The 24803-nt window shown below is 39.2% G+C and overlaps 3 protein-coding genes across 4 annotated transcripts; 1 reads left to right on the top strand and 2 right to left on the bottom strand.

The window, feature by feature from the left end:
* Positions 1–1009: 1009 nt before the first annotated feature.
* On the bottom strand, positions 1010–19597 carry LOC110843567. The gene is made up of 11 exons (XM_035847892.1): positions 18945–19597; positions 14344–15344; positions 9938–10415; positions 6990–7331; positions 6773–6899; positions 5058–5086; positions 4844–4994; positions 4617–4647; positions 4253–4420; positions 3981–4142; positions 1010–3903 (listed from the first exon to the last, which is right to left on the bottom strand). The coding sequence occupies exons 2-11, from the start codon at positions 15202–15204 to the stop codon at positions 2314–2316; spliced, it is 3939 nt and encodes a 1312-aa protein (XP_035703785.1). The 5' UTR covers positions 15205–15344; positions 18945–19597; the 3' UTR covers positions 1010–2313.
* Positions 19598–20076: 479 nt separating this feature from the next.
* LOC110844551 lies at positions 20077–23250 on the bottom strand. 2 transcript variants are annotated; one of them, XM_022090776.2, is made up of 4 exons: positions 23071–23229; positions 22528–22664; positions 22220–22441; positions 20077–21147 (listed from the first exon to the last, which is right to left on the bottom strand). In XM_022090776.2, exons 1-4 carry the CDS (start codon positions 23087–23089, stop codon positions 20731–20733), a joined length of 795 nt encoding a protein of 264 aa, XP_021946468.1. In that variant the 5' UTR covers positions 23090–23229; the 3' UTR covers positions 20077–20730. The 2 variants fall into 2 exon arrangements, with proteins under 2 accessions (XP_021946468.1, XP_021946467.1); XM_022090775.2 differs by lacking the exon at positions 20077–21147 and adding an exon at positions 21278–22007 and having other exon boundaries at positions 23071–23250.
* Positions 23251–23280: 30 nt separating this feature from the next.
* LOC110844552 (thioredoxin domain-containing protein 9 homolog) lies at positions 23281–24796 on the top strand. The gene is made up of 4 exons (XM_022090777.2): positions 23281–23489; positions 23658–23867; positions 23951–24152; positions 24235–24796. The coding sequence occupies exons 2-4, from the start codon at positions 23691–23693 to the stop codon at positions 24516–24518; spliced, it is 663 nt and encodes a 220-aa protein (XP_021946469.1). The 5' UTR covers positions 23281–23489; positions 23658–23690; the 3' UTR covers positions 24519–24796.
* Positions 24797–24803: the final 7 nt, after the last annotated feature.

Genomic DNA, 24803 nt, shown 5'->3' with positions numbered 1-24803 from the left:
GTAGTACGCAAAAGTTTTATTTAAAATTCCGGCCACATATTCACCCCTGTACATATCTTGAAGTGTGTAACTTGGTAGTTTGTTGTTTGAATTGATCATTGTGTAAAAGTGATGAAGTCCTACATTTTTATTTGTTGGTAGAATCCCTTGGGTTTCGAATCACGTCTCGACAAAAAAATCCTTTCTTTCCAGAATTTATTTCATTAAAACAATTTCACAGTAGTGCAATGCGTCGTTGTTTGTCGGTCTTACGTATCTCTTTGCATTATCACATTCTGATTTTTCTTCACCAGGTCACATTGCATAGATAATCAACCAATCATGATTATGATAACTTTGTTTAATATGAAAATGCGTTAGGATTTCCTACCTGAATTTGTTAAATTAGCTTACGGGAATATTTTTTCCACTTTTTAGAAAATTCCCTCGTTTCATTTCTAAGCCATCTTTGCACCATAAGTATTTTTCTCCGTCGATAAAACACAATTGCTTCGCTTAAAAAGATTTTTCCAGTCGTGCACGGCTGGCTAAATAAGGACGCCATGAAAAAATGACCGGATGTAATGCGACATATCCCTACTTCGCCTTCTTCATGTGAAACTTATTTTATAATGTGATCAATGTTAACAAAGTTCTAAATTATAGTTTCTAAATCACACATATTTTTTTCCTTCCTCGTCGTCAGACACTTGTTAAAGTGTAACATGACGAGCCAGCCTGTACGAAAAGATAAGATGGATGATGAACACCGCCACCGCACACAAAAACATTTTCTTTAATGCGACTTGCTCCAGAAAATTTTTTCCTCTCGCCAAACCAAACCAACAATATTTTCCAAGACGTGTGCCCCTCTCTACACTCGTTTAAATCATGTTTTGTTGCGGTTACTCAAAAGGAGTCGAATTCATGGTGCAGAACGCGAGTCACTGTAATCCTCTGGATTTTTTTGAAGTATGTTCCAAGGAGAAATACTTATTTGAGTAATCAAAACAACAACAAGTCAAAAATGTAACAAGTAAGAATACATTTTTATTTAATCTATAACGTTGCAAGTAACGGTAACATTTGGTTGTTTGTTGCTAACTACGTACAGCATATATTACATTAAGGGACGCATATATATGTATTTACGTACTTGACGAATAACATTTGACTACGACCACAATCATTTTCTTTTTCAGCTACATAATTCATTTTTGTATCTACAATAACAGCTTTTAGTAATAATTTAATTCATCGCGGCGCATATCTCTGTTGACTTATTTTCTAGGACTTATTTATTTATGCACGAAGGAGGAGGAGGAGAAGATAGATCAGTTGTTACCTTTAATTGTTACCTTCTTCAACATTAAGTAGGAATTCATCATACAAATTTCATGCAATATAGTGTAATACATTAAATAGTTGTACATGGCGTTTCAAGTCAAGATAGTTAATCATCACGTATTCAGCGAAATATTAGTGTTACGTATTTTACATATTTTACAACTATTACTACATATCTTGGAAGATCATTGTCATCATTCTTTCCTTGCATTACAGTTCTCTCAATCGGAAATATTTACACTTTTTAAGAAAAAGCTAGTCGTTCCTGCAGAATATAAATATAATTTGCTATCTCATTGTCACATCATCTTCATGAAACGCTCGTCCTCTCAAAATGTACACAACCAAATCTACAATTGGAAACTACTCACAGATTAAATTATTACTCTGATAAAAATAAACAAAAGAATTGCACACAGATCTTAAATAAACCAGTATTGAAATAGTACATAGGTATTTTCGTACCTCGTATTTTCACCTCGCACGACTTTGTATCAATTTGCTAAAAACTATTGAAGCACATAAAAATTACCATATGTATAACGACTCAAGAAACGTTTTTCTACATATCCTAAATTGCTAAGAATTGAGTTGTTTGCGAGGAGGAAATTTACTAATTGACTGGAAACATATTGATATATTTTCAGCAGATGCTTGAATGAATGAATGTAATGGGAGTGTGATTTATCACAGAGTTATCACAGTCCTGGCACAACAACATTAATTAACATAATTGCACACGCGATACATTCACAAAAGTTACAAATTTATCTATCATTCTTCCCAATTATGCTGAAATAAATAGTAAATATCGACAAATGATCCCAATCGGTCAAACTATATCTATATGAAGAACCAATAACAATGAAAAATGTGTGTATAAAATCCCTAAAACTTGTACATCCTACTGCTATCTAAGAATAAGCTACGCTGCTGAATTTCAGATGAAAGTTAGAAAAAAATCGGTGTAAGGTTATAATACGTAATCTAAACTAGACTTGTTTCAGATCTGGTATTGATAGTAGAAACATTTTGATTTTGTACAGCTTGAGCAGGAGCACTTTCTCCCACTCGTTCTTCCATCTGCAACCTTAACTGTTCCTTCCGTGCACGATTCCGCTCGATAAAGGGTGCAAAGATCCACATTAGAGAACCCATGATAAGCGTAATGCCTAACCCTGTAAGAATTGGCTCCAGTTTCCCCGTGTGCTGATACACCGCACCGCACAAGGGAGGACCAATAAGCTGAAGGAGGCCGTTCAGAAATAAACTAATCCCGTACGAAGAACCCAATTTCTCGGCGCCCAGCTCGTCCGCCAGAATCACTGCCGTCACTCCAATGTACGTTCCAGACGCCAGACCAAAGCAAGCGCACATTGCGACGAGGGAGGTATATGTCCTCGCACATGGGAGGAATGCCAGCGCAATGCCGGAAAAAAAGAGCCCAATGATGTAGTACCATTTACGAGATACGAATTGTAAGTCGCTCAGAGCAGCGCCACCGATACGTCCGATGAAATCCAGTGCTGCGACGATTGATAGGAGGGAAGCAGCTTGGGATTTGTCAAAGCCCAGTGCAAGAGCGTAAGATGGAAGGAGTACGATGAAATTGGTGTATCCTACGGCTGTGGTGGAGTTTGACATCAACATTATCAAATACATTCCATCCTTGAGAAGGGAAAAGTCAATAAATTTCTTAATTCTCTCGCTTCGTTTGGGTTTCATTTTCAGTGGGGAGTCGTGTTCAACGTCGGCAGCATCGCCCGGTCTGGTCATGATACCTTGATTGCTGTCGTGTTCATCTTGAGATTTTGGCCAAAATCCACAGGTAAGTTTGCGAATGAATCCTTTCAGCGTAGAGAGCCGTGGGCAGCAAGAATGACGGACTGACTTGAGGGTCAAGGTGGATGCAAATTCGGGAATGTTCTTATCAAATTGCATCGCTGTGAGTAAACTTCCGTGATGGATAGTGCTCATGTAGTGGAAGGATGAGTTGGAAACGTTCGAAGCGACTGATAATGTTCTGGTAAGCCCGGTGCCGCCTTGGTTGACGAGCGCAATAGAGGACGGGTGAGCGCTGTGGGACCCTCCACCAACAGAAGTAGTTCCACCCGAAGAAGAAGCCATGAGTTGAGTCCCCCCACTAACGGATAGACGGAGAAGGCGTTGTTTTGCTGCTGGGAGAGCGCTGTAATATGTCCAGTCCATTTGTCGGCTAGTGGTCTCTGAAGCGGTATCGTCATCCTCGGGAATGGCTGTGAGATTGAGACGACTTTGACCACGACTTGCACCGATGCCAGAAAGATTCGGGGCAGCTCCTCCTCCAGCGGGTGTGGATGTGGGTGGGGGCACAACAATGGTTCCCGAGCTGTTGGAGTGGATCAAGGTTTCCAGTTCAGGGTTGGAATCGTTGGAAGGACCAGTTCCGGGAAGGTGACCACGGACTCGGATCCCTGTATTGTAAAATGTCCACTTGTTTGGACTGTTGGTTCCAGCGCATGGATGTTCTTCTTTGACAAGTCGGGCTGCCAGTGGGCTTGCCACTTCATTCGATTGATACGACCATGATTCATCCTCCTATGCAAATTAATCAATTATTAATTAAGTGTAACTGCTGTCATTCACATGTGAATTTCAAAAATATTGTGTTATACTTGTCCAATCTGGAAAGTAGCTTTGCGCCCGTTGCCGGAACCTCGACGATTGGTCATGTCTCGAAAGTCTGACATAAGTTGAGGCATTGGAATCGCGATTGGCATCGAAGCAGCAATTTCTCGTGCAGGAGCTTGAACCGTTCTAGCGATGGGACTGGACACCTGAGAGAGAGAAAAAAAAGACACTAAATTATGATCGTCCTAAATTATGACCTGACAATTGCTTCCATTTCCATGTATGTATCTCCCCCGCAATACAATTATTATCCTACCTGTCGTTGGTGTAATTGCTGACTTGGTTTGGATTCTATTTGAGCCTGGTTCGACTGGTCGACTTGTTCCTGCGGTGATTTTGGTATTGATTTGTCCCGAGGGACTAATGTTCTCTTCATATGTTTGCTCACAGGTTCGTAAAACATTGCTCCAATGCAGACATTTAACTTGAAAAATAAGAGATCAAGGTTGTTAAAATCACATCAGTTAAAAATGGCGACGGAGGAAAAGACTGTGAGTTCAATAACCCCTATCACTAATTTTTCTGGGTAATTATTTGTTCTACCCCTCAATTTGTTATTATTTTTACTGTTAATATTAATGAATTAATATAAACTTCATAATTTATACTCCATTACTTACCAGTATTGCTCCCATGATTAAAATCGCCCCTCTGCAAAAATCAAACAATTACAATTGGATTTAGAAAATCATGCCTGAAGAGTGGAAGCCATCACTGCATTTCAGATTCCATCATGTGCACGCAAACATTATTGAGTAAAACATCCATTTCCGAAGAATAGAAACTCCATTTTGCAGGAAAATCGTTAATTTCGCACGCCATTCATAGCTCTGCAGTGTGTGCATACCTGTAACCGTACTCGCTGAGCAGGACGCGAAGAAGTGGAGGTATAAGAACAGAGCCAAGTGCACTTCCCGACGTGCAAAGTCCATTAGCAAGCCCCCTGCGCTTTTCAAAATATTGTCCAACCATGAAAACTCCGATGGGATACGCCAGCCCTGCAAGAAGCGAACGTACATATTTTTGCACGGGTTATAATAATAGTGAATTACTTATATTACCTGCTCCAAGTCCACCAATTAGCCCGTAGCTGGAAAAATAAATGAGAGATGGGTTAAAAACACAAAATCCAACACGGAAATTTATTGTTGCAATCGATCGATAAAAATTTCCACTCATTCACTACTTTTGGGCAAATTGTGTAAAGCTATCATTGTGGGAGTCATTAAATGTCGCTTCCGTTGTGAAAATATAGATCGGTAGATCATAATCGCGTGGGTAGGTGGGCTTGTGGGAGAAGAAAGTAAATATCTGCATTAGAATTAGATTGAGAAATAATTTGTTCGGGTCTATGCAATTACACGCTCTTTTGAAATCTTGTGCAAAGTACGAATTTTGTTTGGTTTGATAATAAGAAATGTATGGAAAACTTTAAGCCAAAAGTTCCGATATGTGAACATGAATTTGAAGCAGAGTGACTGGAATTACATGTCTCATATTTAAGTAGGACTCCAATTAGGCATTCTAAATCGTTCTCAATTGTTGGAAAGTTGGGCACTTTCACAATGAGAATATTATTGATTAAAGCATGGGAGCAGCAGTGCTTGTTATTTTGGCGTGCTTAAAGTTATGAATGAAGTATAGCAATAAACTGTGATATAGAATACATAATATGGACACTTTTTTTATGGGTGGTGCATGAGAGTCGTCCAGTCGAGAAAAAGTATGCTGAACCTTGTTGTGGGTCATTTTTAATAATATAATAACATTTATTTAAGAATTTGTGACTTTTTTGTAGGCTACGTCAAAAACTTACTTTGTAGTTAATCTGCGCACCGATTAAATAAATTACTAAACTCGATTTGATTTCATCAACTATGAAAATGTATTTTCTTTGATCTCAACTTTCAGTTCAGTCAAATAATTTGAAAATGGTGAGGAATTGTGCTCCTACCGCATTTGTGATAGGATGAAAAACGGTAAAAACACTGGTCTCCAACTTACATGAAATGTGTGTGTTATACAGAAAACGAGTGTGACATACCTTTTCCTAAATCTTTTCTGGATGACCCTCGAATATCGAATATGATAAACCTCTGCAAACGACTTGTACTCGTTAAACTAATCAAACTCTCTTTTACGACATCAAATCAACTGTTGCTTATTTCCATGTGACATTTACAACACAATACTACAGCGGAAAAAATAATGTTCCTGAGCAACTTCTTTCAGCTCGAGGAAAATCCGTCGGCTGCTGGAGAAAGTGCCAACAACTTCCTTGAGTAAGGAGGACAATGAACTTGCCAAGTTTGCGTAAAAAGAAGCCCATGCACCATTTAGACGAGCAACCAGCCGACTTTCTTCGCCGTGGATAATATGGTTAAGATTTTATTTCTGAATCCACTAAATGCATATTTTACTCTGCTGCCTGCACACACTTTGCTGCTGGTGGATAAATCCTGTGAAATCTCTATTTTGCATATGGTGTAGCCCATTGTTTGATGTGCTTTCAATTACTTTCGCTCGCTGCTTCCAATTCAATACTCTCCGTCGGGCATGAATACGTAAAGACTTTCTCGCTTACGAGCCACACTACAATTTACTCTGGGAGAGTAAACGTAAATACACTTGACTTCAGTGGCGTCTCTTGATCTTGGTGTGCTGTCTTCAAGCGCAAACAACCACCAACCAACCAACCGTCGTGAACGTGTAAGTCAAAATAAACGAGGAAGAAAGAAGGAAGCGCTCTATCGTCGTCATACGAGCAGTCACTCACCTCACGTATAAGTACGGAATAGAAGTTGCAAAATAGCTGATCATCAGTCCAAAGGAAGCCAACAAGCCTCCCACGATGGTGATGGACCGATGCGAGTATTTGGTAGCGAGTGCTCCAGCAAAAGGACCTTCGTTTAAAATTATTGAGGAAATCAATTCATGTCCAACCCGATTCTACGGTGACGTGTCGAGCATGAAAAGGTCACAAAAAAACTCACCCATGGAACTGTAAAGCCAGTAGCTGAGTGCAGGAATCCATAAAGCTGCTGCTGGAGTGGCGTCAAAGACTTCTAAAAATTCGACAAAAAGTATTCCAAAGGATTTCACCGTTCCAGGAATTAAAATGTTGACGAGGATTGAGCCGAAGAGAACCATCCATCCCCAGCCACCGTCTGGAACGACGTAAACGACGTTGTAGTCCTCGCTGCTTCTGTCCGCGTCTGGGATGAGGGAAATTGCATTGTTTCCATCTCCGGGGGATGTTGGGGACGAGTTTGAGACGAAGGAGCTGGCTGGAGTGCCGCAAAAAATGACGCCAGGTTGCACGGTACTTTCTCCATCTGTAAATTATGAAAGGATAAAATATAGCGTATAGTTTAGCTTGTTTATAAGCTCGATTAATAGAAAAATGAGAAATTCAACGTCTTATTAAGAATATCTGCTATTCTAAAAAAGGGAATCTCCCTTTTATTGCAGAGCGAATAGAATTAATAAAGTTTAGCTTGGTTTATCCGTTGGTCATACACATAAATATTTCATATTTCCAGCTAGCACGGAAACTTACGACTATGGTATGCACTACGTATATTTATTTATATGCACATATCCATCAGTAGCTCATAAAGAATCCCTGCTGCCTCTAAGGAACTTGACAATACTGCATAACATCCGTCTTCGTAATGATATCCAAGCTGCAGGGATGACCAAAATACTTTGCCAGAATATAATATTTTGATCTCCGTCCTTCCAAGGGTTTGACCCTTACAAAAAGCTACAAAAGTCGAGGATCTATACACATGGAGAACACTGCGAAAATATAGGATTCATTAAGAAATCTACATCTTTTCGCTGTTCAAATATTTTATTTTTTTTAATCGTGAAGACAATACATTTTGAGAGCGATAAAAAGTTATTTCTTCACAAAATCTATATTTTCGTATTCTCCATTCACGTATATTCTCGACTTTGTAGCCGAAAGGCCCCCGGAAATTCGAACCCTTAGAAGAACGGTGACCAAAATGAATGCTGCATGTTGACAAAATATTTTGGCCACCTCTGCCAAACTGGAATTATGTACAGCGATCACCTTAAATACCACATCCCGCAGATTTGACATGAACATCGACAGGATAATTAAACGTCATGTCTACGTCGCTGACACACCTCTGTGGACGTACATTGGTTCTAGTGAACAGAATTCATCCCAATTCCAAAATATCTACCACATATTCCTGGCAGATATCGCAGAAAAGATGGCCTTGTTCTCTTTTCGATCAGATAACTGGAGAACTTCAGAAGGCGAGGAAAGTTGGTTTTCCTTCAGTATGAATTATCTACAAGCAGGAGAAATATGAGCACGGAAAAGACATACGTAACTGAAAAGGCGAGATTCTCCTCTTAAAAAAAGATAACAACATAAAAAACTACTCTCAAATGCCAAAGTTTCTTTACATTACGAATCCTGAAATAGGAAATAAATTTTATATCACACTTTTAACTGACATTTTGACCTCTCTTTTCCATAAAAATGTCATGTCAGACAGAAACCATGCCAAGATGTGATGCTCGGGTTGAAATTGCAGAACACTTTATTTCGTAGGATTGAAAAAGCAAGGTCAAACGATGTCATAACTGTGGCATAAATTTTACGTGAGCCACAAGCAATTAAAATGTGGCTGTTATTTCATTGACAATAAATTCAACCAATTACACGACCAACTACACGATATTATTGTGTAAAGGAAACTTGTACAAATAATGAATTGGACTTGAGTCATGTACCAGTTAATTATTCAGGAAAAGCAATATTCCAATTTAAATTCCTAGTTCAAGAACCCTCCCGCACCCAACTACGCATATTGATTGCGAGAATTATTTATGTCCGAATCAATAATAAATAATACGTACATACGCCAAATTACGCTAAACGTCGGTGAGGTCATTGCATTCCTTGTCATTGGCAAATACAACAATATAAAGTAGAAAACATTTCCAAATAAATGTTTTGATTATTGTTGATAACACTGGAAAATTATAGTCACCAAACAATAACCAACGTTGACGTGCAAATTTCTATTGTAAGTTGTTGACTATAAGTTCATCAACACCACTACACGAGCAGAAATCTAATAAATAAATACGAAATGTTTTCAGAAAATTAAATTAATATAGTTTTCCATTCGAGTTGTTAATCTGTTTATGCATATTTCCACGTGTCAGATTCTAATTGCAAAAGTTTATTTCCATTTAGCTCAGGATTACATTTCACTCTAAGCAATCCAACACTAAGCAATTTCAAACCACTCTCAAATGAACAATGAGCAATGCAAAAGTTCCTTCCAGAAGCTAAAAAATGTTTCCACAAAATCTGAGATGGAATAAACTTTCGGATAATGGAGAAAGTTTCATGTTTAAATTGAACTGATTGCAAAAGAAGAGACACTTGTAATAAATGACGCCTGGCATACGGTTCTTATGTCGAATGGAGGAACATGACGCTAAAACTCGTTCATTTGATACTGGATCTTCTGAATTTGTAAACAATTTTATGGACCTACAAATGTTCGCTGCCAATTTTTGCTTGGGTTGGCTTCCTTTTCAACCAGATTGCTTTTGCTCCTTATTTAAATGTTATGCACGAAAAAATCTCTCATTATGGATTTTATTATGCTACCAAATTTAACTTGATGCTAATGACGTTGGTTGAAAAAAAGTAGCAAATTGGTGTCGAATTGCCATGTTGTACAGTTAATGTGCTAGCTCTGTGAAAGTGGTCCTCTTCTATTCTCATTTTAGGCAAGTTTAGAAAATAATAAAACAAGTTTGAAAACAAATTTTCTCCAACAACGTGAACTTTCGAAAAAACTTTCGACATAGGAAGAAATATGATGCATATACGTGTTGGCAGACATTATAACATAACTAGTATTATTATATTTTTATTTACTTTGTTTTCCTGGTTGGTTGAATCTCAAAGGAGCAGTCGGACCTGATGTTCTTGGTTTGATGATAAGCCCTTCATCTCCACGAAATTGAGGTGGGCATTTAGGATCCGCTGTTTGTAAGTTTTCAGAGGTCACGTTCAAGTTCATGTCATCACTTAGGCTCCCCACGGGGCTTAGTTGCACCTCCATGTCGAGAGGGGGTGCGAGAAGGATGGTGTCCAGAAGTCCTTGACCAGCCTCGTCGCCCACGTCATGCTCGCTGATTTCGTCCTCATCCGAGTAACCATGCCCCCTGGTTGTCCGTTTCCCGTCGTCCATATCGTCGTAGTGAACCCTCCTGTTTTTGTGACCTTTGGAGTCGGAGCATCGTCTGGCAATGTTGGGTCCATATTTGCTGAAGCAGTCGTCCTCCTCATACTCGTCTGGCTGGACTTTGTGATGCGAGGATATGATATCATTTCCATGCAGGGCAGGCATGACCTGAAAGTAATTTAAGTATTATGTTAAATATTGGCTCAGCCAATATGTAAGAAAGAGCATGCAATCATTAGCATTTGCGCAATAATGCTTTATTTGATGAAAGTCTGCACAAAATATGAGAACCTGGTATGCAACACGTAAATGAAGAAATTACACGCTGGAATATTTATTATGAAAGCTTTCACTTCATTTCTATGTAGCAGTGCAAACTGACGGGGGCAAAGTCAAAACACGTCAGCTCAGAAACTGCTCGTGTCGGGAGGAAAAGTAATTATCAACGTTTATTTTTTTGGATATTGCAAAGGTTGTCGGCATTGCAGATCACACAACGAGGTGCTTCTCAACAGAAATTAACAGTCCAAAGGCTAAACACATCCTTTTGAACTCAGTGTTGAGTTCAGCCATCTTACAAAAAATTTTAGTAACTAACGTGGTCGAAATTTGCCAAAAATATGAGAAAATTTCTCAGAAAAATATGTGAAAAAATACATGCTCCGAAAGACTGTATGAGTAGAATGGCGATATGTGTGTGTACTTGTTACCAAGTGATGGCTTACCTTGCGCTATTTCGAGTCGTTGCACGTGCATTTCTTGGTTACACGACATTGACATTACTACACGGACAATGTCCATTTGCCTTTTATACAGTTATTCACTCATGCACCTGAACAAAATATAAACCTTGCTTTATCTCTTATCTAGACTGCCTATCGTGGCAAAAAATGTGACCTAAACGGAATTCCTAAGAGTTCAAGACATTTGAGTGAATTGGTGACATAGTGCTTGGTAGTGGATTCACATTTATGTGGAATTCTGCTAGCCACGAAAGTTTATATAATTGGATTTAGGCCAATAATATTTTATCAGTGCTCGTCTCGACCATTGTCATTTGAGACCACTTAAAGAAGGAATTAAATTATGACTAATGCAATTTTAACCCATTTGTTCGAAAAGTTTATTCCCATGCATTTCGAAAACGGATGCAGCCATGATTCACTCCATGCTTTCCTATTTAATCAGGAGCACAATCATGCCAAGAGATTTACGAGCAAGTATTTAAGAGCAGATCAAATTGGAATGGAGTGGGCTTGATTGTAGATACGATCAATGTCACATCATTAAATTCTCATGATCAAAAACTAAAAGAATTTAGGAAAGGATTTAGGGAAACTTGCCAGTTAACTCTGATCGAGTTTTTTTTTCACGTCTCTTTGTCTTAATCCAACCTCAACCGACAATGACGACGAATACCATAATAGCCTACAATAAGTTCCGTTGAGTACGGTCAGTGACTTTTCTTGTCACTTGAAGAAGAAAAGAATTGCGGTGCTAAAAGATCTAGTCGTGGTATGTGCAGTAGTAGTTAAATACAGAAACTGCAATTAAATATGAGTTTAGCCCACCCACCACGCACCTCTGCCCCTGACTAACTGCATATTATTAAAAACTCTACTTATATATATGTCAATTGACACATAATATTGTACTAAATCGAGCAAGTTGAGAGAGTGGTATTTAATTAGCAGTTTTGTTAACTGGACAATAACATGATTGTGTTCTCGTCGATGGTGGTGACTCATATGTTTAATTCGTCCTGGATTTGCGCATGCATTATCAATTTCATTAGGTCATGCCATCATACGTACGTACGTTTTACTACATGGATAGATTAATTGATGACCCCATGATAGAGAATAAGATTGCCTTTTGATGTCCATATTTGGACTTCGCACGTAATCACTCTTACTTCTACGAGGATCTGTGTACTGTTTTATGCTCTGTAAACCCGTCCTGGAAATTTTTCCTTTCCACGGTTTGACGCCTTACTGTAAATTTCGAAAGAGTTCAAACCACTTTAAAGGTTATCGCTTAAAACAATCCTGGTTTTACTGTTTATCTGCACAATGCGACATAATTTCATTTGTTCAAGTACTAAAATGAGTGTGATTATTGCCTGCTACTCGACAAAGAAGGAAGAAAAACAACAGATTATGCACGGTTTCGGAACCACGGAATAAAAATTATTGTGAGAGGTGACACCAACCAACGTTCAAGATATTACTCAAGTATTATTTTATTTTCACAAGTAGTAACACGTACGTATACGTTCGTATAACAACCTCTTCATCCTGCTTGGCAAGCAATTTTCGTACACGTCCATGAAAAACGATCCCAGTTCAAAATGGACATTTATTACTTGTAATTTATGACGTGTGAAACCAAACTTGCATAATAAATAATAATGATCCATACAATCCTGGAGGCAATGAAAAATTATATGGGAAGGAAATCAAGTACGAAAATGTGACATTGCTCTAGTCTTCACAAAAACATTTTAAATTCAAGAATACATTTTTTGGCATTGTCAAACCGAATAAAAAGTGAACTTTGAATTGTACCGAATGGATACAAAAATTCGTTCAGGCCTCATCCGGGTTCGAAATTCGACCTTCACCAACCACCAAAATTACTTAAATAAGTCGTTAAAAATGCCTCTAAATGCAAACCATCCAACTACCCACTCACGAAACAAGTACATATTGTGCATACGCCCATCAAGTGATTGGGAGACTAGCTGGCGACTCTATAGTTCAGCTAAAGTAAAAAAGTACAAATGGAGATGAAGTAAGCAGTAATTGAACTCTTACTTATGGAAGTCATACATGTGTAAATTGACTTGATGTTCTCTTTGTTCTCGGCTGAGCGTTTCTAGACATTTCGTCCTCTTAATTCCCTATTGTTCTGCACAACGATGATTCAACTTCTTCCATGCAATAAACCCGACTAACTAAACTAACTAAACTTAACTACACACTTCTCCAAATCAATTTGGGAAAGTTCCAACGCTCCAATGTGATATTGAACCATGGATGGAACGCCGTCCATTTAATTAAATTTAAGGGGTAAACTGAACACAAGTTTGATTTGTTCGTTTGCCATTATCCTCGTGAAATTGAGAGCATGTAGTAAATTCGTTATAATGGTAATGTTGATAGTAATGTAATCGTCTTGACTCCACTCAATTATTTCGGCAAGAGCAAGCAGTTAAAACCTCATCGATCTTGGGGCTATTTTTAGGCTATAAGATTTCAAACTGATTTCAATCTTATTTTCGACAACGCTTGAGACGCTATGCTAAATTAATATATCATCTCCACTCTAACGTTAATGCATACAACCGGCCAAGCATAAGTACGTGTGACTGGTTATCGTAGTTCATCATCGGCTAAATTTGAGTCCACATGCGACGACCAGATTGCCAGCCACCACTGAACACATACATACACTGGAATTGCACGGGAGCGTCAAGTTTATGGCAAAAATCCAAGCAACACATTTAAAAAATCGTACTTGCTGCTTATCCTCTCCTCCCCACACGTTTCATGAACAAGGCTTTGGCTACCTCTCAAAATTTCAACTCGAGTGACACGGACACGCATTTTAACATGAACCTAGCTCATGGTTCAAGGAAAAGAATCACTCATGCGAAGTTTCCCCCACAAAATATAATTAATCATTCCATACGGGAATGATTTTCAAGGAATCTGAGCGCATTTTCGCGTCGCGTGTTCCAAAGAACCGACCGACCGACCGACTTTGGATTCCTTTTAACGAAGTCGAACTAATGCTTCTTTCTTGCTACATAGGTTTGTTTATACACCAATTCCCGATAGCTGACACACTTTGGACGGAGACTCCGGATTTATCCGGTTGCACCACAAACCAATAACATCCATCCTGACGAGTAGGAATCTGATACGATTCTGCTGTATGCATGGCCTGACTCTGATGGATGAAGATATGAAAGGCGAGACGGAAAGTAGCCCATATATACAAATATGTACGAGACGAGGTGCATGACGCCATCATATTTGTGGTGGTGAAAGCTCTGAGAGAAATATGTATGGAAACCGGGTTTTGTTCTTACCTCAAGCTGTGGATGATTTGCTGGAGAAACTTCCATCTCAAATAGAGTGAGTTCAGGTTCATGAAGTTGATGATGATGATTGTCTAGATAGTCGTCCAAATGTAAGTAATTGCCATACATCTCGTCGTCTCCTTGGTTAGTCGTCTTCCCACAGAGTGGGGAAATTGAATATTGTTGAGGCTGCACCTCCTCGGGAGAGCTTTCCCTCTTGCCACCTCCTCCTTCCTCGTCGCCCTCTCCTCCCAGCTCGGAAATCCCTTTGCAATACGTTCCACTGCTTTGTGGTGGTTGATGTTCAATCGGTTTGATGCCAACCCCTGCGTTTGAAGGCTTTCGACGACTCTTGGTATTACTCTTCAAGATGGAAGACGACGACATGGCTGCTCCGCCAACGGCAAATCCACCAGAGTTTTCACCACTCTTGTTTTTGTTCTTGTCGTCCGAACTGCCAGAGTAGAGACTGTCTTCGAAGGCAGAGTCGAAATCCGCGTCGGAGGTGTTTGCCGTCACAGAGTTGCAGATCATGCCCGGAATGATGGGAATGTCATTGTCGCTGATGGTGAGGTGTTCTTCTTCGTTTATAATCTCGTCGGAAGAGTGGATCGAGCTGCCCTTACTTTTTCGCTGCAGGTTGTTCTTCGTGTCGACCTCGTCAGGGACATCACCTCCGCCGCCACTTCCGCTGCTGGGCAAAGTCAACTTCCCAATGTCCAACTCTCCTTCTTCCGGAAGTTCTTGGAGACCATGATTGTGGTGGTGGTGAAGACTTAGAGGGGGAATTTGGAGAAGTACGTCTGACTCGGAGGAGGTTGAAGACGAACAGTGAACCCCGGAACCGCTAATCCCTTTCTTTTCAAGCATTTTGGTAGCATCAGCACCAGCTTCTCTGCTGGCTCCTTGTTCTTATCGACACAGTGACAAGCAGGGAGATAAGTGGGCATCAAATCAAGGTGGAGCGTGAGGGTGATTGGCTGCTACAAGTGACGCGGGGTCGGCGTTTTCTGGAAAAATAAGATAACAACTACAATGCGAGCTAATTTTAGAATCCATATTGAAACATGTGATTGGCGTCCGCACTGTGGATGCTTCTTTGACCTCAAAGCTTCTGTTTTAACGCTTAAAGGCACTGGTCATTTGAGAACATTTCATCCCACCACGCTTCCCCAAGGTCATCTTATAATATCGAAAAAGCACTTGGTTTTAAATTGAGCTAATGCCTTCGTAAATAAGTTAATGGGACGAAGCTTCCTAGTAAATTAAGTTAGGACTAATTTTATCATGCAACATGCAATAAACTGGATGGAGGAGGAGGGAAACCTACTGACCGACCTGCCGAAAGCGGTTCGTTCTTCTTGGAAAACTATCCTTTCTCCGCCAAGCAAATCACATTACCCAAAGTGCTGTTGCTGACTAATATTCTCTCCATTTCCTTCTGCTCCTGGTAACTCGACGCAGTTCGGAAAGCACAATTTTCATGAAGAAGTCATACAAGAAGATTGGACAACAACATCAAGAAGCCGGAGAAATGACACGAAACCTTTTACTTCCATGCATGCATGTCGATCTGACTGGTTAGGAAATGACAAAAATAAATAAACCATTCGCCACCATGTACATTTGAATGCAGGTGACAATTCACGTCTCGTAGTTGGAGAGTTACGTGGCGAGCCTTGAAAATCTAAGTAGAACAGAATCCATCCATTTTTTATGTTGAGAGGAGAGAAAGAAGGAACGGAATAAAAGTTATGTCGCAACCAATCTGATCCAACTTTGTATTGGAGATGTCATGTCATGTCGATTCTACTTTTGTGCTCTGACTACATACTTTGGTAAAGGTCAGGTTCCTCCTTTCCTTAAATAGATGCGCAAATATGCACATACTTGGATGCTTTTTGCCTCCTTTCTTGTGAGACTCATCTCTTTTTCTCTGCACTATTTTTTACTGACCATGGTCACATCCAAGGTTTATGACATGGAATTTGTGATCCCTCCCTGATACGTTTTTACATAACGCTTTCATATGTAGCACTCAATCTCTAGGCTCAACAATTCTGATTTGGTTATACATGAGTCATGCCCAATGTTACAATTTTAGCATTGTTGTGATTACTCTAATTGCTAGTCATAACAAGACAGAGTTGCTTGTTAGTTTGTAACCCAGCCCAAGGGAGGACTTATCCCGGCGAAAATGCATAATATCTAACATGCATATGTAATTATCAATTAGATTCGCAACGAATAATTTTCCTTAAGGAGACAGGAAAAACAAATTGCTCAATAACGATAGCTGGGAACAGAAGTTATTTTGTTCGATGAAAGCGTAGGTACACTGTCAGTATTCAGTATGACGATCGTTATCATGAATAATTATGACTACTTCGATCAGGAAATACTACGCACTAATTTTACTCTTCGCCAAGTCTTATCTGTCCCCGTTCTAATTTTTGTAGTCGATAAAATTTGCGACAAAGTTTCATTTTGAATTCAATCTTAAGCAACTGAACATAGGCTGCACATGTTTTTACGATACGTATTGTCTCACGGAGCTTATGCATTTATCTGCCTTGCAACGTTCTCATCCCATAAGAATCATTCATCGCTGTTGTTGTTGGAAAACCACTAAAAATGCATGAGTGATGGAACTGATGGATGGTGATGGATAGGAGAAAGTCCCAGCAGAGTTATTTAGGCGAAGAGGATTTTCTTGTTTGCTAAACAAAAGGGTTTTATACCCAACGTCCACTAAAGCTCTCTCCTGGCTTTCCTATGAACGGCTATGTGCTCCTGCCTTCCGCAAATAATTAATTTCTGTCGGAATGCCAGAAATTTCCTTCATTTCCTTCTTCATTACCAGGGAGAAAGTTTAAAATTAACCTACAATTTCGCAGTGCAAATCAACGAAGAGCTCATGTACCTACCAAATCAGTCATTTGCTGTTTGGAGTATTTAATTACAGTTGAAAGTGAAAGTTCGACAGTTTCATTGGCAATAAATACTGCAAACTGCGGGTGACACTAAAGTTGCTTTTATGTAGTAAAGCTGAGCACAAAGGAGTATTTCTGGGAAAGTGAGCTGGCTTTTTGGTGGGTGATGTCTGCAGAGAGAGAGCGATATAGGGCAGGGAAGCCGAAAAGTGTGGCACTGAGGCAGTGGGACTTGTATTATGTGAGCTCCGATTTCGGATGGAGAGAGTCGAGTCCATGGACCTTTCTTTCATCGTTCGCCACTCTCTCTCTCATGCCCGTTCGTCGTTGTATCGATTTCCTCATGAGCCAAGTATGCCCAGCAGAAAAACTTGAGAATCCAACTGCCACCACTGCCGACAAAACTGTGTAGTACACGCTGTGGCCAATTTCACTCTTAAATAACTGTCAAATAGACAAAACCAGAAAACCTCGAAGCATAATGGTCATAACGGGTGTACATATGCACGTGAAAGTAGAGAGATGCTCAGAGAAAGTTCCAATCGAGTATAAAAATAGTTTTGAACGTGAAGCCTGTAAATGGTTATGGAGAATTTTCCAATTAAATTATTCTCGAGGTGCCGTTCCCACGAGGGAATTAAGGGGACAAAGTATTTTTGTGGAAAGTTTTATTTACCACACGAAATAATGAAGTTTGCATGAAAAACTCATCTCAAATGGCTTAAATAATGATAAAGTTACACATCTATGTATGCATGCACATACATACATATGTACCTCTCCTACTTTGTGGTAAAACGCAATTTGAACTTAACCAAAATGTCAACATTTGACAAAAAGACTAGTCTCGACGGTAGAAAATTACATATGCAAAAAGAGATTGGGACGAGATTACAAAGCGAATGGAACTTAAAATTGAATTATATTTCCACACCAAGTGGTCCAATTTAGTTCAGTAATTTACTTCAGATTTGAGTCGGACTAACTTCAAGAGGAGGAAAATAATTAGAAAGTGGTACCAAATTCCGGAGAATGAAACTCTAAAAATCGACAAATAATATGTCCTATTTACTTCCTTCTCTGTTCATCGTACCTAAAATTGAGCAGCTCGCTAGCAATCAATAGTGTGGCTTGTGAAGCAATTTAAAAAACGACGCTATTGTTGACTCATTACGTGTTCTTTAATTTATTTATAGCAGCTCTGGGACGGCTTTCAACCCATTCACATTATTGTTACAAGTGTCCCTGAAGAAATATGGTCAAAACAAGGTTCAAAAACCGAATAAAATAAAATTTTCTTGACAAAAGGAAATAAATTCCAGAGGCAGAACTGTCTACACACTTATGATGCAATAATTTTCTCGCAAAAAAGGCCGTCTCATCTTCTCAGCTCACTCCATCGATCTGTTACGACTCGTAACTTTGGAGGAAGGAAGGGGAATAAGAAATGGCAGAGTCAGAAATAGCGAGGAGAGAAAAAGCGAGATACGAAGAAATTGCACGTGAACACACAATGCAGTTCACAATGGAGCAATGGAAACGACGATATCAATTAAATATCACCTTCACCCCGGCGAGCAGAGATTGTGTGGAGTAATAAATGGTCTCTCGTGGAGTGAGTGAAGGAGCTCAGCCAGGTAAAAGTGAGACTGATAATAAAAACTAGATTTTCCTTACCCACGAAATAATCTGGAGCAAAACCGGTAGATTTTCAGCCGATGAGATAAAAAATCGAGTCCGTTTGCTTGCCCACACGTAATTTTGGATATGATTAATACGTGATGTGATTGACCAACAACTGGTTGATGGATTGGTTAATAAGCAGAGTTAAATGTACACGTGCACGTTGCTGCACGAGTGAGTTTTAGCAAGTTGTGACTTTTGGAAGTCGGCTCAAGTAATGGCGATTATTGACTCAGCCTTTTTCAAGAAGAGATTTTATTATCTCTCACTTCCCTTAAAATTTTTGCACTGTCAACTCAAAGAGCTCGTAATGTCGCGAACTGCTCCCATTTCGGACACGCTTAATGAATGGTGGGCTAATCAGTCCAGTTGCATGATTAGATTTTTGATTCGCTGACTGGGAAATATGAGCCGGTATGAAATTGAATGTTGAGTTAACAAATTGTCACAGAGTTTTTTGCAAGATTAGTATTTCACTGACGGAAATGGTTACGAAGAATGCAGGATAAACGACGAATTTTTTTATGGACTACGTACCAAACGTAAGACAAATAGTGACAAGAGCGTCGTGTCGTGCATGCCCAGGAGTCGGAGTGAGTCAGACTTTGACGTTCTAGGGTTTGGCTGATTGGTAGTGTCTTCCAGAGACGGGCTACCATCACCTTCTGAGCAGTCCGAGCCTTCTGCAAGCCTTCTAATACTCGCAGGAGTTGCATCAGTTTGCGAATTTTAGTATATTATGCACACGAACGAAGGAGAGGGAGAGAGTGGTGTGGAACTTGGTTCGTTGGGTGGATGTGTGGGGAATGGCAAACCCGGGTTTTCAGTGTTCCATGCGCAATTTAGCAATAGGTAGGCTAAAACATTTCGTACGAGCGGAAACTACATCATAGTTCGTCGTCATACATCGAACCAGGCTTGTCCTCTGGTCTAGTTGCTACCCGAGGTGACTGTCATCATGTCAGTCATGGACAAATAGTAAAACTTCTAAATACATATCATTATGCAATTTCAGGCATGTTAGGAACTAGGAAAAGCTGTAATATCTAATGGCAGCCATTCTGTGACACTACACTACTACCATTACTACAGAAGAAATCAATGGTCATCGTACATGGTCAAACGATTAAATTATTACTCGTGTCTCGACTCCTCTTCCAATTTATTCAACATTCTAAACATCCGTTATTAAAGTTACATGTTGAGAAAATTCATGATACACCTTTTCATAAATTAATGCTATGAAATCTGTATATAATTCATTATATTGTAATGTGTCATATTCCATAAGCTGTGTGCGGCTTGAAAAAATAATGCTTTCATAATTTGCTGTCGATGAAAATTGTAACAATATATTTCTAGTCTAGCCTAGTAGTTACCTGGTCATATATGTAATAATTCTCTGATTAACAGTACAAGAGAATGAACGAAAAAGTACAAAAAACAAGTATAACATTGTGAATCTCAAAATACGGAATGTTAGATCATTTTGTTATCAAATTATGCCAATGACTTGATGTGATATTATAATCACGAGGTATATATCGACCAATATTAGCTACACGTGGTGAAATGCTTAAAGGCCTCTTGAGGTGAGATATTACATTATATTCATACAAATACATATCTGACAGATCTGTACTGAACCTCCAGAGAAAATAACAATAATTATTTGACAATTATTTAAAATGGTTATGTTGATTAGAGAACAACATACCACAGTCTTGTGATTCGAAAGGCAGGTTGATTTTATCCGTAAATTGGGTCTCATGTTACCTCTCTATTCTTGTGCCCTCCAACCAACCCTGCCAATCTTGCTGTTAATGTCCTGAAGCACAATGTGAAATTGTAAAGCCTTTTCCGGAGAAATGCTCAATATTAAAGCTTTATCGGCTGCTTCACGTGCCGCATCGCTGTTTGGAGAGTCAGGACCCTTCTCATTTCCTACCCCGGAAGGCTTCACACCTTTCCCTGCCGGTGTAGTAGACGTGATTTTATAACCCTGGTTAGGCTTGCGACCAGTAATTCCTGGTGGGCGACCTCTGCGCTTCTTTGGCTCTCCCGTTTTCCCCTCCTTTATCGACTTGTCATGACTTAGTTGAGTGCGAATTGATTGTGGTTTCAAGTCGCCATCGTCCGACCCATCTTCCTGGTCTTCAGATTTACCCTGCTTCGATTGCCTTAGGAGCTGCTTTTGCTGAAAAATGAGAAAGGATCAGGTAAGTGGATAAATTATATGAGAAATTAACAATGCAATGCAAGGTAAAGCCTAAACCTAAACCAATAACAAGACCATCAAAAAATTTAAAGATAGAGAAAGAGAGTGGTAGAGAAGTAAATATGTTTATTTATTTACATATATTTATTTATATATATATGTATATGCCTTATATTATAGGGCAAATGAAATCGGAATATTAAATTCACTTTCGTCACTGAAATCGTTTTTACACATGAATGATGAATCTATAAATCTTCTGGCTTGATCCCTAGAACGGTTTCGTTAAGAAAGTTTATGAAATCTTGTGTCCTCTTTTCTGGCAGGGGCTTGAACCACGTTTTCTTAATATCTTTCATATCCTCGTGAAAAGTTTTGATGGAAGTAAGAACTGCATGATTTCCTTCGGCCAACTTGCCAGCCAGCTCGAGCTGATGGTCATCCATCAAATTTCTGTTTGGCACGACAATAAGGGGCTTATGCAAGTCCAGGGCTTCTATCGTGGTGCCAGCTCCGGCGTGGGAAATGATCAAATCTGCCCATTTCATATCTTCCAGTATGAAAGGTTTGAAATCGTAAACTTGAAATTGTATTCCTTTTGCAATAAAATTGCTCTTTACCATCCCTCCAGATACAGAACTGTTTCCCTTTTGCACTATAACTTTTTTAGTTTTCCATTGAACAAACTGTTCCATAGTTCTGTCATCTTTCAGAACAAGGGTTATCAAATCGTCAAATCTGGTGGAGCCTACGGTAACAAAGACTTGAGGAAAGGTGGATTCAGTGGTGTCACTTCCTTCCCCAGTTTCTTCTTCCGTTTCTTCCTCTTCGTCCTTGGCCTAAATCCATATTCTTATTTGTCACTTGGACTTAATTTTTACTCAAGAACGGTAACAATAGGTAGTAAATTTAAGCTAAAGTCTTAAAATCAGCGATTTCATATAATTGTTGAGTTTGTTATTTGACATAGCTCATTAGAAAAGGAAATCATCAGACCATCACCAACTTAATTACAAAAATGTGTATAGAGACCATTTCAAGTAATACTCACCCTCCTAGTTTGATTCTCATACTGAAGAGCATCATAAAAATTGGGCCTCTCCCTCGTCACCCGTCCCGACCTTCTCGTTGGCTTTAATTCGGATTGCGACTCTGTTGGCGAGATTGGCATGTCGTCAGCCTCCTCACTATTCTCACGATTTGTGGATGTTGCACTTCTTCTCGTGGCAAAAAAGACGTGGCCACACCCGCATTTCTTGCATGCAACAGGAACCTGGAATTAAACAACAATATTAATACCCAAAATAATTTAGCATTGGAGTGACACATTGAAACCACCCCCTTTACTTTTTTTAATACCTGCTTGCTGCACTGAGGACAATTTTTCGTCGCCATTTTTGTCTTGTCCGATGATTGAGTGCCACCCGCGGTGGCAGTGGTCGTCACAGCAGGGACTTTGGCCCTGACTTTGCGCAGTGTTCTTTCCGTGGTTGCGGCTGGGTGGAAGGTTTCAAAATGCAGAGGAAAATAAGTGTCAAGTATAATAAACAACTAAAAACACTACTACGTCATCCACAAAACCACCACCAATGGCAAACCTCTAAAAGGGCTTATCCGATCAAAAAATGATTAAACTGATAAGAGGAACGACGATCCCTTCACCACAATTTATAATTTTGCTTAAACTCTAAAGCTGCTCCTTGTTTAAATAATCGAAAATAAAATTTTAGAAATCCTCCTATCGCAATAAAGAAAAGAACGATAATGAATTTCAAGAGAATACCCAATTAAAAGGTAATTAACTTGCTAGTTGAGATGATAACTAATTATATATATAATTTAATAATATTCAGTACTAATTATATAGTAGATAGATATTTATATAGTAGTAGTAGTACTAACAGGTTTTACGTCTCTTCATTCCACAATTTTTGACTTGGTTTAAAAAAAACAATTCGAAATTTCCAGCAGTCAGTATATTTTGTCGCTGCAGTTTTTTATCCGTATTTTATTATTTAGTGACGTTGACGTGACCCAAATGTGATTTAGAAGCATAAAAGTGTGTCCACTGCGTTCCGGGTATAATAGATTTTTTTAGCCACACAGAGCAGCAGCAAGGAGGCCATTTGACTAAAAATACTGGTCACGTGGTGGGCAGGAGAAGCCTGTAAGCACGGCAGCACCACCACCAAACCGAGACGCGCGGATGCAGCAGGAGGGCGAACAGAGCAAACTTCTTGTACTCATCATCTCGCCAAAAAACTTTTCCACCACCTGTCAACAATTTTCGTCCGGAAGTTGAATAATTCTAGGAAATCTTGGTAAGTTTTTCGTCCTTGGTGGGGGTAAAGGTGGGAAGTCTGTGGGTGGAGAGTTTCCGGCAAGAAATTGGTCAAGGGGCAAATTTTTGGTTGAGTTTTGTTTGTGCAAGAGAGGTCAAATTTTTATGGGAAGGAAAAATTAATTGTGATAATACTTAATTATTTTAGTGGTTAGGTTCGTGACTGAATCGAAAGATCAAGATGGAAAGAGTGGTTCAACAGCAGTTGGAGGAAATTGGGAAGCAGTTGGAGAGCCAAGTTGATGATCAATTGGCCAAGTTTGAATCCATGAAGGTTGATGATCTCCAAAGTATTCGAGACGAAATCCAGAAAAAGAGGAAGCTTCGGATGGAGTTGGAAAAGAAGTGGAGAGATCTGGTAAATTAATTACATTAGGCTGGAAACATTTATGAGAATATGATCAGGAGTTGAATGAAATTTGAATTATTCATTTCTTGTAGGGACACGGAAGTTACGACGAATTAGGAGATGAGAAGGCGTTTTTTGACGCTGGGAAAAAGTCTGATCGGTTCATTGTCCATTTCTATCGGGAAGCGACGGAAAGGTGTAAAATTGTGGATGTTCATTTGAAAACTTTGGCAGCACAGCATTTGGAAGCACGATTTTGCAAGATTGATGCTGAGAAGAGTCCATTTTTATGTAGTAAGTTTATAATTGTTAATCAATTGATTAGTGGTTAAATTGTATTTTGATTAGTTATTAAGAAATTCATTGCAACAACTAGGTCGTCTTTCGATTCGAATGCTCCCAACGATCCTTCTTCTTCACAAGAACATTGTGGTGGACCGAATTCTTGGATTTACCGACTTGGGAAACAGGGATGACTTCAAGACGGACATGTTGGAGTGGCGATTAGCCTTGAAAGATGTGATTGAATACGAAGGGGACAAGCATAACCCACCAGACCATACTGGGCCGAAGAAGAAGCATCAGACGAACATTATCCGAAAAAGAAACATTCGACGAGGTAATGAAGATTCAGATGATACCGACGAAGGATCAGATTAGTAGCAATTGTCAATGTAACATCTCACCTAAATATTTGTTAACAGTTGCTTTCTACTTTTCTACTTAATGCAACATTTTTACCTGAATTGTTGCCTAATATTCCAATTATAATGCTAAATTGCTAGTGAACAATCTCGTCGACACGTTTTATTCATAAAATAATGTCAATTTTTTAATGAAACTTTCTGTGAGTAAACACAAGTAACATCGCCTTGTAAAACGATTAATCGTTAAAAAACATTCTTAATTTTATACACCAAATAAACATTTCAAAGCAACAATTTC

The sequence above is a fragment of the Folsomia candida genome, unplaced genomic scaffold (assembly GCF_002217175.1).
Source record: "Folsomia candida strain VU population unplaced genomic scaffold, ASM221717v1 Fcan01_Sc002, whole genome shotgun sequence".
Taxonomy (NCBI): domain Eukaryota; kingdom Metazoa; phylum Arthropoda; class Collembola; order Entomobryomorpha; family Isotomidae; genus Folsomia; species Folsomia candida.
Note: the sequence above shows the minus strand (reverse complement) of the source record. Positions and strands in the feature narration are given on the sequence as shown.